Genomic DNA, 11,762 nt, shown 5'->3' with positions numbered 1-11,762 from the left:
TTTGAAAACATTTAAATACAGGTGGGTAGATAAACCAAAACCAATGGCTCATGTGTTGTGTATGTACACCCTCATTTTGAAAAGTAACTGCTAACTGCAGTTCGGGGGTTAATATATAATATTATTATAATATAAAAAGTACAATATTTCCACCTGACATGTAATGGAGTAGAAGTATAAAGTAGCATAAAATTGAAATACTAAAAACGTACAAGTGCCTCAAAATGATAAATTATAATAAATTAGATATTTACAGTTTGAGATACACAGTGCTTTGATATGTATGTATCGTCCGTCATTTTCACACTATACTATAAACAGACATTTATACTTTATTTATACTACTTTATATGTATTATTTTATTGTATATGTTCTATTTTCTTCTTCTTTTTGTGTGTGGGACTGCAAAGTTTCATTTCATTGTAAACCCTGTGTTGTCAAATACATTTCCTTGGTGCTTGAATGAGCTCGTGGCTGAGTACCAAAGACGGTGAGTGTCCAAAACACTGACGGTTTCAGTTTACAAGAACCTTTCAGAAGCTGTTGTTGGCTGTGGTACTGTCTCTCACAACAATTGTTGTGCAACTTGATCCTGGTGCTTGTGACACTGTAGTTTATTGTCAGCTTTGTTGTCCTTGTTTTTTGCTGTATGTCTATTTCTATTTTGGAACTGCGTGTAACACTGATGGAAACAAAAAAGAAGTTCATTGTGTGTGTGCTTGGCCTGGTGAAGCTTATTCATATGATAAAAATAAAGACAACGATTTTCCACATAATTATTCAACAGGTATGCATGGGCTGCACACGTACACAGCCTGCACTGAAAACAAAACAGGCCTATTTGCCAGCACATACCTGGAAATACAAACATGAGAGTATGTTGAGTATCTGCCGAGTCCCAATTTGTTACTTTTTTTGACAGTACAGGTAAATGCCTCATTGCATTAAGAAGAAGTAAAATACACAAACTCCCTCTGATATTTATTTATTTTTGGTCTGAACAACGTATTTAAGAAAAGCGAACTGGAGCAAACTTTTTATCTGCGTGAACTGATCTTTGAGGTAGATCTTGTTGAGCGTCAACTTGCACAACCATGCACGGAATGACAAAATTCCCGTTTTGGCTTGTGACTATGGCTGTGAGTTGTTTTGTTTTTTCATTCCTCTGGAAAAAAAGGTGTAACTTTGCAAAACTGGTTTGTCTTCCTGGTTGCAGCAACAGAGATGTGACAAAACTTAACTCTCTCAGTCTCTGATGCATGCACGCACACATACTGTTTCTGTGTTCTTTTGTTATTTCTTCTTCTTTTTTTTTTTTTTGGTCCTGAAATGTCTACACAGCACAGGCTCATATAAACTTGTGGTGCCTTGCAAGCCCAAAGTTGTATGACATTAAAAACTTAATTTATTAATTGAACTCTTTATCCTTTTACATGTATTATCCTAAATGATGATGTTTTGGCTGTTATAGTAAGAGAATCAAACCTTTCCAGGTACAGCTTGGTCTGCAGCTCAAACCAAACCCTTAAATTTGCTGCACATCGTTGCACAGCTGAGGTTGACTACGCAACCTCAGTATAAAGCTGAAAGACAGGAAGAACCAGAAGAACCAGAATGCCCGACTGATGTGGGGAAATCAATCTCAGCCCTCCTTCAGGGAGGCGGAGCTTGAGAATAGTGTGATTAGAGTTACAAATCCTGCAGACAAAGAGTCACTTTAGTATTTAAACCTCAGAACGCTGCATCTAAACTACATGGTGCATCTGTGAGAAAGATCAGGACACTCAACATGGAAACCCTAACAGGTAAGATCAATACTGCAACAAAAAAAAACATGCAATACATGCACTGCAAAGCAGCTTTAATTTATACTAATAAATTAATTAATTTAAAACATGTTGATAGATGACAAAATATTCAAACCTGATTTTGTAAATGAAAGCAGATGATTCCCAAATGCACCAAAAATATATTTGCTATTTGAGAAAGAAGAAAGTTGTAAATAACAGGAATACTACGGATATAGAAGAGAGGAACCTGCAACATGACCGTCTTGTATTGCAGCATTTGTAAACATTATTTAGTTATTTCAAATTAAAAGTCCTTTGTCATTAAATGTTTATGTCTAACGGTGTTTGCAACTTGTTGTAGGTTACAAGGACTACAGCCAAATCTGGTCTCCACCTTTTGATTTATTATTTAAAAACTCACCATTTAGTCTTCAAAATCTAGTAGAGCTGGCAATGATGGCAATTTTTACTCAATAAAAACTGAGAAATCATCAGACACAATCAGCAATACTGAAAAATGTCCAAATGAATCTGTTTGCTGAAGTGTTTTTCACTCAAATACGCATGTTTAAGTGATACAATGTGGGGGGGTTTTTCTCAGCAGCCTCCGTGTCGTTTGAGGTTCAGTTCAGATGCTGCATCTGTCTGGACACCTACACCGACCCCGTCTCCATCCCATGTGGACACAACTTTTGCCTGGACTGCATCGAAGGCTTCTGGGATACGAAGGACAAGTCGGAGTGTCCGCTGTGCAAAGAGACTTTTGCAAATCGTCCTCAACTCAGGATCAACCGAGGATTTGCTGAGATTGTTGAAATCATTAAAAGGTGTGTTTTGAATGTCTTTTTTTATTTTTAGTCTGTAAAAGTATGTATGTAAAAGAAAAGCATTTTTTTTTATTATTTAATTGAGATTTAACAGGATTTAATTCCAACTAAAAGGTCTCAGTCACCCACATCAAAACAAGAGGAGGATGTCGACGTTTTGGAACTACCAGGAAGAGACAATCACTCCCCAAACGAGCTTTTCGAGGCTGAAGAAGTTCCCTGCGATATCTGCTGTGGAAACAAGTCAACATCAGTCAAGTCGTGTCTCGTGTGCCAGGCGTCTTACTGCGAACTTCACCTCACGCCACACCTGAGGGATCCAGCGCTGCAGAGACACCGCCTGACGGATCCGGCCACGTTCCCCAGCAGTCACCTCTGCAGGAAGCACAACGAGCCGCTGACTATGTTCTGCAAGAGAGACCAGATGCCTGTGTGTGTGAAATGCACAGGGAGGGACCACAAACACCACAAGACCGTCCCCATAGAGAAGGAGAGCAAGAGGATCGAGGTGAGGAAAAGCCTGTTTTATCGAGCAGCTTCCTTTAAACTCAGACTAAAAGTTGTATAAACTTAAAAGAAAATCAGTCCTTTCTACCTGCTTTCTGGGTGCATTTTCCAGCACATTATATTCAACTTTTTGTATATTTTTGACCTTTTGCAGACTAATTTGAAGGAGACAAAGGCCAGCCTTCAACAGATGATCCACACCAGACTGAAAAAAATGGAGCAGATAACAAATTCAGTGGATCTAAGCAAAGTAAGTCCGGCATTGTCGTATGGACGCATGTTCAAGAAGAGTTGGAACTAGTCTGGGGGGGTTTTTCCGTGAATTTACAGGTCCTATTGTTTCAATCTATAGAAAAACACAGAGAGAGAGATACAGAGCAATGCTCAGGCCTGCACCATGCTGATAACCGCCATTGAGAGACAACATGCCGGGCTGGTCGAGGAGCTCAAGGAGAAGCAGGAAGAAGCTGAGAGGAGAGCTGAGGAGCTGCTTGTCGAGCTGGAAGAGGAAATCAATAACCTGCAGATGAGGAACAGTGAGCTGCAGCACCTGGAGCTCACTCAGAACCCTCTTCACCTCCTACAGGTTGGATACCTGAACTGCCTTGTAACATTTCTCTGCTGTTGTTAACATTTTAAGAGCTGAACTCATGAAAACCCTTTCCCATTTTAGAGCTTCCCGTCTCTAAGTAAACTCCCCTCCACTAAAGAGTGGTCTGAGGTCGCGGTCCACTCAGATAACTGCATGGGGACGGTGAGGAGAGCCATCGCTAAGATTGTGGACACCTGCCAGGAACTTTCAGCCACACTGTCTGCAGAAGGTAAGTAAACCTTTGGTAGATTCTAGTTCACGAAACGGCCAAAGATTGAAAGGATTGTTGTGAAAATCAATGCATGAAAATAACCATTTTTCTTCTCCCTTCTCTTTTTGCAGAAGCAGACAAGATGAATCAATATGCATGTACGTTCACAATCATACATCTATTGCTTATTTCAATAACCTTGATAAGTCACTGTTTTATCACCTCACTCACTGTTTTCCTTCTTCTTCTCTGCAGTGGATGTCACTCTGGATCCTGAGACTGCTTCCGGATGGCTGGTCCTGTCTCCAGACAGAAAGCAGGTATTGTCTGATTGTTATCATTGACTATTAAATGTGTGAAGAGCACAGTCTCCCTAAAGGAAACTAATACTCCAGGATAGTTTCTGACATTCAAGACTGTAAAGACAGTGATCTTTTGTTCTGACGCAGCCAGTTGAGCTAAAATTTGTTGTAATGTGACACTGGGTTGGTAAAAGCACGTGAGAATTAAGAGCAAAGAGGCTCAAAATATAACTAAAAATTTTGCGATGATGACATGTTGACTATCGGGTTACAGCATTATTGGAAAGAGTAGGATGATGATGATGATAACGATAATTATACTTTTCCACAGGTGAGCCTTAGCAGCCAGAAGAAGGCCCCACTCGCAGACAATCCTCAGCGATTTGACTCCTGCGTCTGCGTTTTAGGGAAACAAAGCTTTACATCTGGGAGACGCTACTGGGTGGTTCAGGTAAGAGCTCAGAAAGAAGAAAACACACTTTAAGCTCCTGAAACACTGTCAGACTACCACAAAAGACACTGCAGATGCACACCAAGAAGCATTAGACTTGGTTGGTTGACATTGGTAGAATTTTTATTTATTTTGGCTTGTACTGCTGGTTGTTTAGAAAAATGCTGGGGATTTTTTACCCTATACATGAGTACATCAGTGAACAGCAATTGACACGAGTTTCAGGACATATTTTTGTGCTTATTTTAAGATCTTTACCGCATTTTCCAGTTGAAATACCACCTAATTTAACATATCATACAATAAAAGCCCTAAAAGACAAAAGATATAACAAGATATTTAATCAACATTGCAAATTCTACATGTAGTAAACCGAGGCACCTAATCGACCTAATTGTGATAAAAGTGAATCTTGAAGTACTTAATTTAAAGCACACATGTCTGAGCTGTTTAAAGCTGTCGTTCTGCTGTTGCCTGTCTGACTGTATTTTGCATGTTGTGTTTCAGGTTGGAGATAAAACAGACTGGGATCTTGGCGTGGCCAGGGAGTCTATCAACAGGAAGGGGGCAATCATGGTGCGTCCTGACAGTGGTTACTGGGCGATCTGCCGGCGGAAAGGTGGCAGCCTCAGCGCCTGCACCAGCCCCTCCGTCACCCTCCACCTCCAGGAACCCCCTCAGAAAGTGGGTGTGTTCCTGGACTACGAGGAAGGGTCGGTGTCCTTCTATGACGCAGAAGCAAAGACTCATATTTACACTTACAGCGGGTGTACGTTCGCTGAGCCCCTCTACCCGTACTTTAACCCCTGTGTTCAAGATAATGGGAAGAACACCGCCCCGTTGATTATCTGTCCTGTTGAGGGAAGGGTAAGGGAGGTACAGAACATTTCCATTGAGTCGGATGTGTGATGTGTCATTTAAAAGGATGATATTTTAGTTGTTTTTTTAGATTAGGAAAATGTTTTAACCTATTTTGGTTCAAACACATTTATTGCACTGTAACAGTTGACCAACACTGGCCTGCAACAGGCTGAAGTTGAGTTACTTCAGTTTTTTATTCATGATGCTCACCCTTTCACTGCCTCAAAGACTGCAGTAAGACTTTTGCTGTTTCTGACAACATGAATTGAACAGTTTAATTCTTGAATGTGAACCTAAAAAATAGCTAAATAAATGTATATAAATAATATAAAAATGCTGTTGAAGGCACTGTGAAACTAAATCTATAACTTGAGATGCAGAAAAAAAAAATTAAGGTTTTAAAAAATAAAAACTAGAATTGTTAAATTTTTTTGATTGTCACAATTGATTTTGTATTCTCAGCCTTAAGGGCAATTAATTTGTAGGTTTGAACATATTATACACATAGTTGTATAATATAAGTATATTCATGTTTCAATTATTTTGACTTTATATTATTATTTTGCAATTTGTTTAAGCTGCACCACAACATTAATATATGTTTATTTTTTAAGAAAAACTTAAGATTTTCAGCTACTTATTACACACAGACATTTGGCTTCAGTGCCATGTTAGTTGTTAATGACTAATGGAGGAGGTTGTACATTTATTTACATGTTGTTTTAGCAGATAATTATTTAGCCTATTCTGTCATTAATTTCTTAAAATCTTCTGCTTTTGTAGTGAACTGTTAATTTAAACACTACTGTATGAGGTTTAATTTGTGTCAGAATGTACCAAAGCCTTACCTGAACTTTAAGTAACTTAAGAGTTCAGACAAAAATAAAAGTTTAGATTCATAAATTAAAGGGCTGTTACTATTTGTAGGACATGATATGAAGTTGTTTTTTTTTTTTTCAAGATACTCTCATACAAAATGGAGTTAATGTTCATGAGAATGACGGTTGATGTCATCACCATGTAATGACAGTTGTTGCATTGTTTGCGCCGTGCCCTGACCTGCACTGCACCAGATTAATTTAACAACACCACACCTTTGCTGTCAAACAATTAAAATAATGCCAGTAACAGCAATAAGTCAAGTGTTTGTCCCTTGTCACCTGTCCTATGTGGTCCACTCCTCCTTGATTCTACTCATTCAAGACCAATACCTGTTCCTCTACCTTCTTCATATGCAGCTTCAGTTGATCTCTCTGTTAAAAAAGAAAATGTACTCAACTAATTTCCATGTCTTTTGCCAAAAATATTTAAGAAGGTCAAATCACTCAAACAAAGCTAATCAAAGGTACCACGGATTTCTCTGAGCTTGGTCTTCCAACACTGTTGATCTCACTATGATTACCTTTAAATCCTATAAATTTGTTTTGCCACTGTTATGAGGGGAAAAAACCTTTGGTTAATGATGAATTATCAGCTCGTTCTTATTCCCAGGTCATCAAATACCCACGTCATATGATCCCTCTCTTTGCCAAAAAAAAACCTTGCAGAAAGAATAAATAGCAGTTTGTAACGGAGTCTTTCAGTTCTGCTATGTTCTGAGGTAAAGGATGAGGAGAAGGGAGGGGAAACAGGGACAGTAGGGGGTGAAGGAGCCGTGAGAACAGAAGGGCCGCAATGCTCGTGATGTGATTAAACGTCTGCTCGAACACAGGGGTTCCCTGGAACCGAGAGAGCGTTAAAAGGAGAGCTGGGGAAAAGAGAGGGAGATGAGCAGAGATAAAGCTGAAGGTAACGGGGGAGCTGGGCTCTTGGGATGCTATAACTTCACTAAAGAAAGCTCATTTCTGTGTGCCGCTGCAGAGCCAACGCTCACAGTGAGAGGTGGGTGTTTTTTTTATTTTTCTGGCAATAGTTGCAAGGGTTGTTTTTGTAAAAATGCTTGTACTTTCTGTTGTTGGGTGTGTTGTTAGGCACAGATTGTGGGGATTCATCTAACACTGCTAAAAGATCCAGGATTTCCTTAATAGTGAATAAACTACACTCCTCTAGTTTTAATTTAAGAAATATATGATTTAGCATTTATTGAAGGATGATGCTCTCATGAAGTGTAGAAGAGTCAGTTGTGGTATTAATTATCTGCCATTCCCGTAATGTTTTAGCTACTATTGTTATATCTGTATTTATAGTGTGTTTATGTGTGTTTGTGTAAAGGAATGCAAGTGCAGGGATTCAATTGGAAATGTTCAGGGGAGTAATAGTGGGAGTGTTTACCCACAGATGGCCTCTCAGTGGTGGGATTGTGATAGTCTGCTGCGCGCCCGCCCCCCCCTCCTGAGTCCAGCTGGCTTTACTCACTTGGGACTCTTCCTGGCCAAAACATTACCTCATCACTTCTTATTCTTCATCATAATCATTTTCCTCTCACCATTGAACACTTGGGTCAGCTTTTTCCCGCATTTAATGCTACAGCATTGTCGGTTTGAGCACTGAAGACCACTTATATTGGTGTGATATAGTATTATTATAATGTCATTGTTATAATAGTTTAAGGAATTGGCCTTTACTACCTTAGAAATACATTTTGTCCGCCATGCAATTCAATTTAACACATTGGTAATTGTACATTTTTGAAAACCTGTATCTCCAACTAGCTGGGAGAACGGTAAATTCTTTAAAAGGAGGATAATCCAGATTTGCTATGATGGATTGAGTCAGTCAGTGAGTCAGGACTGATTCTATGATGCAACTATAAAACATATACATAAACTTGCCACTAAATCCTACACATTGGGCCATTAACTTCCACAGAAAATGCAGTCTATGTTGCCCTTTCTTACATGTTGCTAAAGAGTTTACATCAAAGCTCAATTTCTTTAAGTACCAAGATACTGAAAGCTCTCTTACCCTTCCATTTCTGTCACCACAAAGCAGTTATTGCTGGATTTTATGTGAATTTATTGTTTGTTTTAAACTCTATTTTTCAAGTAGAGGAAAAGGAGAGATGTGTAAATGTGTAGTTTGGATGGTTTTATACATGATCACATACATGCACATACACACATTACAAAAGGAAACATATGCATCACACAATTTTTAAGCTTAGTTGATAAATATACTTAATTTTCCTGTAATTGTTACAGTAAATTTGTCTTTTCCAATCAAACCTTACGCAGAAATACTGAAAATACTAAAGCGTCTTGAAGCAGCCAAGCTTTATTCAAGTCATTGTTTTCATTTATGGAAAATGGAAAAGTTTTATGCAAACATTTCCTGTGTCCTGTGATCTACTTCAAACAGGTCTGAAACCTTGACAGTGTCCAAACCAGTTTGGATTTGTGTGTCATCGCCCATCTGGCTGACGGCCATTCTCGCTGTGGTTTGAGGAACTGGATAACCTCCACTTATACCGTCCATACAAGGACTTCCTGTCTGCTGTTATGGGAAGCCGCCATCTTGGTGCCAACTAATAGTCCTCTACAGTCCATCTCCACCCAGTGTTGGCAGAACTTAGCTGAGGATTACCTGAACCATTTAATGTCCCGTAAGAAGCCAGATTCAACCTTTGGTTGACGACTTCTTTCCATGTGAAATTATGATGCTGTTGCTAAAGTGAGGTGTTCTCCAAGAAGACTTATTCTCGCTGAAGATTTGTGGTGGCCATATTGTCACTGTGCACCAACAAAGCCCAAAAACACCCACAGCTCATCCTCATTTGGAACTATGCCCTGTCCATCTCCTCCCTCTTCGCCCTACCTTGCTCCCCGCGCAGTCTTTCTCATTGTGCTGCTGTTTCTGGTCCTCTGGGGGCCCTCGGGGGTCAGTTGCCAGAATGACACAGAGCCAATCGTGTTGGAAGGAAAGTGTCTGGTGGTGTGCGACTCCACCCCCTCTGCGGAGCCATCGGGTAACGCTCTGGGCATGTCGGTGAGGTCAGGAACTGGCCGGGTGGCGTTTTCAGCCATCCGTAACACCAACCACGAACCCTCGGAGATGAGCAACCGCACCATGACCATCTACTTTGACCAGGTGGGTTTCAGTGTAGGTTTACCAGTCCATCCTGCAAAATAAACAAGAAATTATTAATTTGTGACATGTCCATCTGCTTCTTGTTGATCAGGAACAATGATTTAATAGCTTATACTATTATAGATACAAGTCTTAAAGGTCCCCTTGGCAAATGTCCAGTTTCATAGGCTCAGAAAAGATGGATTCAGCTACTATATTATATATATATTTACGTTATAAAAATGGTGTATAGAAAATACATTTCTGTATCGTATCACTAAGTTTTTTAAACTTTGGTGTGACAACCATTTTTCGTTGACAACCAATTTGTAGTTTTTACATTAACTCTGCCAATAGCTTGATGTTACTTCAGATGGTAAAGTTTTGTGGTTCTTACCTCAGAGCTCAGGCGACAAAATTATGGTGTCGAAGCGTTTTTACAATTCTTCAGTATTGCCACTGTTTTGCAAATTAAGAAAAGTGGTCTCTGTGCTTTCCCCAAACAAAACAAACAAATATTTCTTAGTCTATTCATTTTGTAAACATGGTTTTTAGAGTCAACCTTTGTTTGCATTGGCTAGTTTTGAACATACCTACAAGCTTTTAACTCTGGCTACTATCAGCTAAAAGATGTGCGTGTGTTTGAGGTGACATTATACCAATGACTCTCAACTGAGTCAGGTTGCATAGAAATTTTGCTTCGGGTCTGGAATCAATTGTACGTTGGTCCGCGTATTGAGTATATGGGCCATAGATGTTCTCCAGAGGAACCTAGAAGAAGCAAGAAGATACAAGATTTTAAGAAGCTTCAGCCACAAGAACATCCGTGAGGTCGGCCACTAATGTTGGATGATAAAGCCTTGCTCACAGTTGAAGTCAGGCATATATGTAGGGTTAATGGTGGCACTGACATCTTGAAACAAGTTAGAAGAATACCATTGTCTGTTGTCTGTATTTGATAAGATTTCCCTTAATTGGAACTGAGTAGTCCAAATTGTGAAAAACGATTATTATTATAATTTGGGACTAAAGGAAGAGTCTCCAAAGATATTACAATTCATCCTGAGGGGGACGCGAATGTGTGCATTCATTTCATAAGAACCCTCCCACTCATTGTTGAGACCTTGAAACCACAAATGTGAACATCATGGTGGCACTAAAGGAAAAGTTTGAAGATCACCAAAGTCATTAGGATTCATACTAATCTTATGGCCAGTAGTTTCCATTCCATTTCCATCCAGTCCACAAAGCTTTCCTAAACCAGGTTGCAAACACTGCGCTGCGCATCACGTCTTAATTAGGGTTTATTTGTAGACAGAAAAGTATCACACAATAACAATACTGAGTGGTGATGCTGCTCCGCCTCACCTTGTTCTCCTGGCAGGAGGCTGAACAGAACAAACTATGATGAAAAAGCAGGCAAGAATTCATTCAGATAACATCTTTTATGAACAAACGCAGTCCTGGCACTTTATCAGATATTGCTAAAGGTTATAGTAGCTTGGCTCATGGCCTGATTCTACTATTTATTCTCACTCTTCATCTACTTTTCCTTCTAGATCCTAGTGAACGTTGGCAGCCATTTTGATCCTGCAAGGAGTATCTTCGTGGCCCCAAGAAAAGGAGTCTACAGTTTCAGCTTTCACGTGGTTAAGGTTTACAACCGGCAGACAATACAAGTAAGAACAACAGCTTAAAGGGATAGTTTCACATTTGGGGAAATGATTCACTTTCTTGTTGAGACGAATAAAAATCCCTAATATCAATACCACTCTCATGTATGTATGCTAAATATGATATAAAACAGCTGAATAGTTTAGCATATCATAAAGATTGTAAACGGGGCAAACAGCTTGACTGGCTCTGTCCCCAAGTAAAGGTAAAATCCACCTAGTAGCACCTTTAAAGCTCAATAATTAGCAGTTCGTAGCTTGTTTGTTTGATACTTACAATGAGGATAAACTTTGTTTTTTGTTCAGTTATAACAAAAAAGATATATTAGTGAGCTTTAGAGGTGCTGGTAGGCAGATTTTGTGACCTTGGGACAGACACTGGCTAGCTGTTTCCCCCTGTTTTCAGTCTTTATGCTAAGCTAAGCTAACCTGCTGCTCCAAACATATAGTGTTAGACCTAACATTAGTGAGTAGTGCTTCCACAGAGCTGTTATGGCTTAAACCTATATGTTGGGGATAAAGATTGTTAATTGAGTAGTGGA

General features: G+C 39.4%; 2 protein-coding genes across 3 annotated transcripts in view; both read left to right on the top strand.

Moving 5' to 3' along the window:
- The first annotated feature begins 1,711 nt into the window (after nt 1-1,711).
- Nucleotides 1,712-6,668, top strand: LOC118337842 (E3 ubiquitin-protein ligase TRIM39-like). Of its 2 annotated transcripts, none has more exons than XM_035674960.1 (10): nt 1,712-1,806; nt 2,396-2,618; nt 2,733-3,126; nt 3,280-3,375; nt 3,478-3,711; nt 3,799-3,946; nt 4,060-4,086; nt 4,184-4,248; nt 4,562-4,681; nt 5,189-6,668. In XM_035674960.1, exons 1-10 carry the CDS (start codon nt 1,791-1,793, stop codon nt 5,588-5,590), a joined length of 1,725 nt encoding a protein of 574 aa, XP_035530853.1. In that variant the 5' UTR covers nt 1,712-1,790; the 3' UTR covers nt 5,591-6,668. The 2 variants fall into 2 exon arrangements, with proteins under 2 accessions (XP_035530853.1, XP_035530852.1); XM_035674959.1 differs by having other exon boundaries at nt 2,393-2,618.
- A 480-nt stretch (nt 6,669-7,148) lies between these two features.
- Nucleotides 7,149-11,762, top strand: part of si:dkeyp-74b6.2 (cerebellin-1) — a 5,132-nt gene continuing 518 nt past the window's right edge. Inside the window, exons 1-3 of the mRNA XM_035675803.1 lie at nt 7,149-7,423; nt 8,840-9,568; nt 11,107-11,226. Of these exons, the coding sequence (XP_035531696.1) occupies nt 9,263-9,568; nt 11,107-11,226 (426 nt within the window). The 5' untranslated portion in view covers nt 7,149-7,423; nt 8,840-9,262. The remainder of the gene's footprint in view (nt 7,424-8,839; nt 9,569-11,106; nt 11,227-11,762) is intronic.

The sequence above is a fragment of the Morone saxatilis genome, unplaced genomic scaffold (assembly GCF_004916995.1).
Source record: "Morone saxatilis isolate NCDOM2014 unplaced genomic scaffold, NCSU_SB_2.0 Contig4, whole genome shotgun sequence".
NCBI classification, from domain to species: Eukaryota; Metazoa; Chordata; class Actinopteri; family Moronidae; genus Morone; species Morone saxatilis.
This window is presented reverse-complemented; position numbering and strand designations above follow the sequence as displayed.

Coding starts and splice junctions, on each gene's coding strand:
- LOC118337842 (XM_035674959.1), top strand. Junction 3,376..3,477: donor ATTCAGTGGATCTAAGCAAA/GTAAGTCCGGCA, acceptor TTCAATCTATAG/AAAAACACAGAGAGAGAGAT. Junction 3,712..3,798: donor ACCCTCTTCACCTCCTACAG/GTTGGATACCTG, acceptor TTCCCATTTTAG/AGCTTCCCGTCTCTAAGTAA.